Source organism: Capricornis sumatraensis, chromosome 3 (assembly GCF_032405125.1).
Source record: "Capricornis sumatraensis isolate serow.1 chromosome 3, serow.2, whole genome shotgun sequence".
NCBI lineage: Eukaryota > Metazoa > Chordata > Mammalia > Artiodactyla > Bovidae > Capricornis > Capricornis sumatraensis.
Window position 1 is genome coordinate 12,413,480 of NC_091071.1, and position 6,470 is coordinate 12,419,949.

General features: G+C 54.4%; 1 protein-coding gene across 2 annotated transcripts in view; it reads left to right on the top strand.

The window, feature by feature from the left end:
* AUTS2 (activator of transcription and developmental regulator AUTS2) overlaps window positions 1–4,434 on the top strand; it is a 1,210,906-nt gene extending 1,206,472 nt beyond the window's left edge. For both annotated transcript variants that reach the window (XM_068968276.1, XM_068968277.1), the window contains 2 exons: window positions 211–433; window positions 2,890–4,434. In XM_068968276.1, coding sequence (XP_068824377.1) covers window positions 211–433; window positions 2,890–4,153 — 1,487 coding nt within the window. In that variant the 3' untranslated portion in view covers window positions 4,154–4,434. The remainder of the gene's footprint in view (window positions 1–210; window positions 434–2,889) is intronic.
* The last annotated feature ends 2,036 nt before the right edge of the window (window positions 4,435–6,470 follow it).

The window sequence follows — 6,470 nt, forward strand, 5'->3', positions numbered from 1 at the left end:
AAAAGCAAGAAAAGCTGTGAGCTTACTTAACCTGTCCAGTGTAGGACGCGTTCCTCTAATGAATCTGTTGGTCTCCTTTCCTTTTCCAGCTCCCAATAATATGTATTCCTTTTAACTCTGAATGCTGTTAGAGCTTTTGGTAAGTACCCTCATCGCGGCGGACAGACAATTTCTCTGAAACCTTTTTTGTTCTCCACTTCGCCATTTCAGCACCCAACTCAGTGTTCGGCCACAAGGATGGCCCCAGTGTGCAGAGCTTTAGCAGCCCTCACGAGCCCTGGAACCGGCTGCACCGAACGCCTCCGTCGTTCCCGACCCCTCCGCCCTGGCTGAAGCCAGGCGAGCTGGAGCGTAGCGCGCCCACTGCAGCTCATGACAGAGATAGAGATGTAGATAAACGAGACTCCTCCGTTAGTAAAGATGACAAAGAAAGGTACGCAAAGAACCCGCTCTCGAGTCCCGATGGGGGAGCCCCCTCTGTGCTAAGTACCGGCCCCCCACCGTCCCCCGACCCCTGACCCCCCGGCCCAGCCTCGAGCTTCAGCTGTAGCCTCTGCCCCTCATGCAGCCGGGACGGCGCCCCCGACCCTCCTCCCCCCAACCACCGCCACGCCCTGAGCCCAGCGACCCTTGTCCCTCCGGCCCCACAGGGCCTCGTGACCACAGGCCAGCATCGCAATTCTAGGTCCAGTACAAAGCGAGCGAATCCCAGCTCAGCAGCAGAGTCCACACCCAGCCCCCCCGCGAGCCCTAGTGTCTCCAAACAGAAACCGCTCTCGAAAAGGTAGTGAGTTGGAGCCTGGACCAGACACACACGGCATGAATCAACACCATATTTGCTTTCAAGTTCGTGCAGTCCATTGACTCATCCATAGGTTTTTCGCTCTCTCTCTCCCCCTTTTCTTTTTGTTTTCTGTTAGAAAGCCATGTTTTGCATCGTCACATCATATTTTTCTCAAATTTTGTTCAAATTCAAATCCTGGGCTCACAGATGACCGCTAGGATTTTGCTAACCCAAATTCAAAGAATCCCCACCAAGCAATTTGGGTTTCATGTCACCAGTGGATAATTTATTTCACTAACCGTTTTTGTCTCCTTACGTGGTAGTCCATGCCTCAAAAAGAAGTAGCCTTCAAGAGGAAAAACATCTTCTGAGTATTTTTTCTGAAGAACGTCATAAGCATTCTTGACAAGGCCTTCCTCCTGCCTGCCTCCCTTTCTTGAGGGTATTTTCAATCTGAATGAACTAGCAAGGACTACATGAGATACAGCTGACACAAAATACTTAATAATACTTCCCTTTGGGAACTGAAGTTTCCAGTTCGATCCAGATCTTTTGGTTTTGTTTTTCTTGACTGTATGTTGTGTGTGTGCGTGTGTGCGTGTGCGTGTGTGTGTGTGTGTGTGTGTGTGTATGTACGTGCTTTGTAGCGATCGAAAACAATTTAACTTCCGAGGCTCTAAATGCAGCAGGTTAAGTAGCTATTGCACCATAGGCCATCATGCTAAGTGACTCCTTTCTTACATTTTTCCTCAGGAGAGCATGGTAAAAAAATCTCTCAGCCAGTGGGAGGGCCATTTAGGACGTCATGACATACAGCTCTGAGCTGCCAGCGCAGCAGGCCCTGTAGGGGCCGCCCCTAGACCAGGAGCTCTCTGGATCAGCAGTCCCCAGCCATCGTGGCACAAGGGACCGATTTTGGGGAAGACCGTCCCTCTGTGGACCGGGGGCAGGCAGGCAGAGAGGCTCTCAGTTCTGTCTGCCACTCACCTCCCGCTCCGCCGCCCTGTTCCTGACAGGCCACAGACGGAGGGGTGCCAACTCCCGGCTTGCGGGGGAACCCCTGCTCTAGACGGCCTGTCAGTGAAGAAAGGATAGGACTTGGCAACTCACCTTTCTCCATTTTTCTAGATAGACTCACAGTGGCCTTTTGGATGAAAGTTAGGAAATTCAAATACACTTTTCTTTATCTTACCTCTTAGAGATGCTCTTCTTAGCCTCTGCACATTGTCTAGAAGCAAAACCTTACAGGGGCAGCCTTAATTCTCTCTGCAGGGCACCCTCGCCCTCTGGGCCCCCCAGGCCTCCTGCTCCCCCCCACCCCTTTCTGTCTGAGGCCATCCCTAGAAACCCCGACTCCTGCTCTCGGCTCCCCGCGTTCTCCCTCTCTTTCCTCTGTCGCTTCCCATTGTGTGCTGTGTATTCTTAAACCCCCACCCAAGACAGGCCTCTCAAGTTCTTCCACACTTAAGTTCAGACGGAACTGGCTGCCCACCAGCCCGTTGGCTTTCGTGTCTCTGGACCTGCTTCTTCTCGTGTCAGAGCCTGGCTGCTTCTTCCTAAGGCAGAAGTGCTTTGTGCAAGCCCCGTGTCCTGAAACTGATTGCCTTTCGAGCCCCTCGGGGGCTTCATCTTGGTTTCCCCATACTTGCCGCCTTTACTGTGAAACCAGCCCTTCCTCTTGCTGTCAGGAGAGAGATTTTCCCATGATCCTCAGGTCGTGCTCTCCTGCGGCTCAGAATTGCAGTGTTGGAACTTAATTCTTCATCCTAAGAATCTAGACAGGCGGCGCGTGGCCGCATCACTGACCTCATTGGGCTGTTCAGGTTTCTGAAAGTTCTTCCTCCCGGTCTTGATTCAGGTCGGTGCCTCTTACATACACAGTTTATGCCCCTCACACTCTCCCACCCCTCATTCCTCGGGCTTCACCCCTCAAGCCTCCTCTGGAGTCTAGGCCAGTCAGGTCAGGGTGGCCGGCTGGGCCTCACCTCGGGCACGGCGGCCCCCCGGGGGGCGAGGGAGCCGAGCCTGCCTGGCCTCTTCAGCCATCTCATCAGCCGGCCGGCAGCCCAGCTCACCTGCCTCCCCGTGTCCCATCTTCTCCGCAGGGAAAGCGTCGAGAAGAGACACTCCAGCCACCCCTCTCCAGCCCCCGTCCTCCCGGTGAGCACCCTGGGACACGGCCGCAGCTCCGGCGAGCAGATCAGGGGGCATTTGAGCACCGAGGCTCGCGAGAAAGACAAGTGCAAGGACAGGGAGCGGGAGCACTCGGAATCGCGCAAGGACCTGGGCGCCGACGAGCACAAGGCGAAGGAGGGCCCCCTGGCCGAGAAGGACGGCCACGGCCACGAGGGCCGCGCCGCGGGCGAGGAGGCCAAGCAGCTGGCCCGGGTGCCGTCACCCTACGCGCGGGCGCCCACGACCGACAGCACCCGGCCGGGCAGCGCTGCCAGCCGGGACGCCGAGCCGCGCAAGGGCGAGCCGGCCTACGAGAACCCCAAGAAGAGCGCCGAGGTCAAGGTCAAGGAGGAGCGCAAGGAGGACCACGACCTGCCCCCCGAGGCCCCGCCGACCCACCGGTCCTCGGAGCCACCGCCCCCACCGCCGCCGCCCAGCTCCTCGGCCGGCGTGCACCCGGGGCCCCTAGCCTCCATGCCCGTGGCCGTGGGGATGCCCGGGATCCACCCCATGAACAGCATCAGCGGCCTGGACAGGACTCGCATGATGACGCCCTTCATGGGCCTCAGCCCCATTCCGGGCGGGGAGCGCTTCCCGTACCCTTCCTTCCACTGGGACCCCATCCGGGACCCCCTGAGGGACCCCTACCGGGAACTGGACATTCACCGCAGAGACCCGCTGGGCAGGGACTTCCTGCTGAGGAACGACCCTCTGCACCGGCTCTCGACGCCCCGGCTGTACGAAGCCGACCGCTCCTTCCGGGACCGGGAGCCGCACGACTACAACCACCACCACCACCACCACCACCACCACCCGCTGGCGGTGGACCCGCGGCGGGAGCACGAGCGCGGGGCGCATCTGGACGAGCGCGAGCGCCTGCACGTGCTCCGTGAGGACTACGAGCACCCGAGGCTGCACCCCGTGCACCCGGCCTCCCTGGACGGCCACCTGCCGCACCCCGGGCTGCTCACGCCGGGGCTGCCGAGCATGCACTACCCGCGCATCAGTCCCACGGCGGGCCACCAGAACGGACTGCTCAACAAGACGCCCCCGACGGCGGCGCTGAGCGCACCTCCCCCACTCATCTCCACCTTAGGGGGCCGCCCCGTGTCCCCCCGCAGGACTACGCCCCTGTCCGCTGAGATCAGGGAGCGGCCTCCCTCCCACACGCTGAAGGACATCGAAGCCCGGTAAGGAGCGGACAGGACGCCCGGCGGGACACACGGGCCCGCGGGGCGCGCAGCGCCGGACTTGCGGGCCTGCCCTCCGCACGCGCTGGCGTCTCCAGTGCGGGTGGGGAGCCCCCAGCGCCTCCCTGTGTATAAAAAGAAATTGTGTATAGACTCGGTGCAGATTTTGAAATGTTTTTTGTATATTCTCTGTTGAAATTTTCCAGATCTTTTAGCCGATTCATACGTTCTCATGTCTCCCCACTCTTTCGGTTTGTCGTATAAAACTTTTTTTGATTTGAACCAAAACAGTGAAGATGACCACACACACACCGACGCGGTGATAATTGGGGGGTGGGGGGAAGCAGACAAGAGTCCACACTGTCCATTGTGCAGAGATCTTTGGGGTGAGAAGGGAAGGCAGTGTACATAGTTATGTAAAGAAAAGGGTGGGGGGGGCGCTTGTTGCTTCATGAGCTAATGGTTCATATATGCAAAAGGGTAAGATGAAAGCTTTACTTTGTACAGATGTAAATAGATAAAGATTAAGTAACATAATACATTAATACTTCTTAAAATGTGCTATTTGCAGACTTAATATCAGCGAGCACAGCCAGCTTCGGCTGTGTTCCCCATGTATTGTTCTAGACAGCTAAACCCTTCAACTATGCAATGAATGTTAGGGCTTTTCACAAAAGCCCGCCTAACTCAAAGGAGCCTTTTCAAGTCCATTTACAACATACTTAAGGTCATATTTTCCCTGAACAAGCACTTAACGTGATATGACTGTTTTCCTTGCTTGTTTTTTCAGAGAATAACACCTGATTTTGCAAATTGGACCCCCAGGCTGAAACTTTGCATCTGAAGTTGCTCCTCGTGAGCCTTTGGGTGTGTGTAGGGGTGGGGTGGGGAGAGTGCAGCCCTGGAGAGGTAAACCAAGGCCATGAACCAACCAACCAGGGCCAGGGAGGATGGGAGTGGTCAGATGCCAAAATCAGGGGACACAAACAGGCCGCCAGCACCTCGTCACCATCTGTCACGTGACTTCACACACCCCCTCATGTGGGAACCATGCGTTTTTCAGTGCGTCCTGTTTCCTATTTGTACACCCCTCCTCATTCTGTAATGAGATTCAGTTGCACCCAAACAGATCCTGAAAGAAAGCTTCACGTTTTCTCAGATGATGGATATGTTTTCACTGTATTCAATAACTGATGATCAGGAGCACATTCCCTAGCATGACTCACTGTGTTCCCAGCGGTAACCAAGTCCAGGAAGAGCCGAAGCAAGTCAGCTCTGTGGGGCCAGGGAGCGTTGCAGAGGGCAAAAGGTGGCAGGCAGAGAGATGGCCTTGTGTGTGCGTGTGTTTTTGAGTTTTGCATCAATCTTACTGTCCCTTCATGATACTTTTATCATACAGTCAGCCTCTTGTCTACCTAATTTGGAGAGAATATGACTTTACTAGCAGAGATACAATATATCTTGTCTACTGGACTGTAAAATATATGTATGAAATAAAATTAGTTCCATTTGGTCTTCTAGTATATTAAAGTGCTATCTGACGTTGTTATCCTGTTTTTGCAAAAAAAAAAGTTAACTACAGACCATTGTTTCTAATAAGCAGAGAGATCTATTTTAGTAGTCAACTGAAGGTTTAGTTGTGAGCTTCAGATTTTGTGAATTCCAAATGTTGTGCAGTGTTTTTTTTTTTTTTAAGACAACTAAAAAGGAAAAAAAAATCCAAGGAATATGTACACTGGAACCGTAGTGGTAGCTTTCAGTATTGTAAAGAGATTGTTCTATACAGACCTTTTTGCTGTTCCTCCTGTATGTAATAAAGTCCTTTCTAGATCCTATGTGAAAAGAAACGTGAAGCGACTTGAGTCTTCAGCATGTTCTCATCGGCGGAGCCTTCTTGTGTTATGTAAACTGTGCCATGTTATTAAAAAATGTGAACCAAGCTTCCAGCTGCCTGTTTGTGTGGGGTGGCCACCTTACCATAGGGACGAAGCCGTGCCTGCGAGACAGGCCAGACTCTGGAAGAGAAGCACCTTGAAGCCTTGAGTGAGGACGGAAGGCTGGCCGCCCTCTCTGACCCACGTAGCCTCTGCTGGTTAGTTTCTGGAAATGTCTGCCCTCCATACAACCAGGAGTGATTGCATGTTCTAAGCTGAGTCCTGGGAAGGTAATTTTGGATTGCATAGGGGGTGTATATGCAGGCCGAGTTAGCCAGCGCCCTTTGTGTCTTGCACCTCCTTCAAAACTCAGCGTGTGCTGGCTACGTTGATGACATCTGATCGAGGGCCTCTGCCTACAGCCGGCGTGAGCCGGTCTCCTCACAC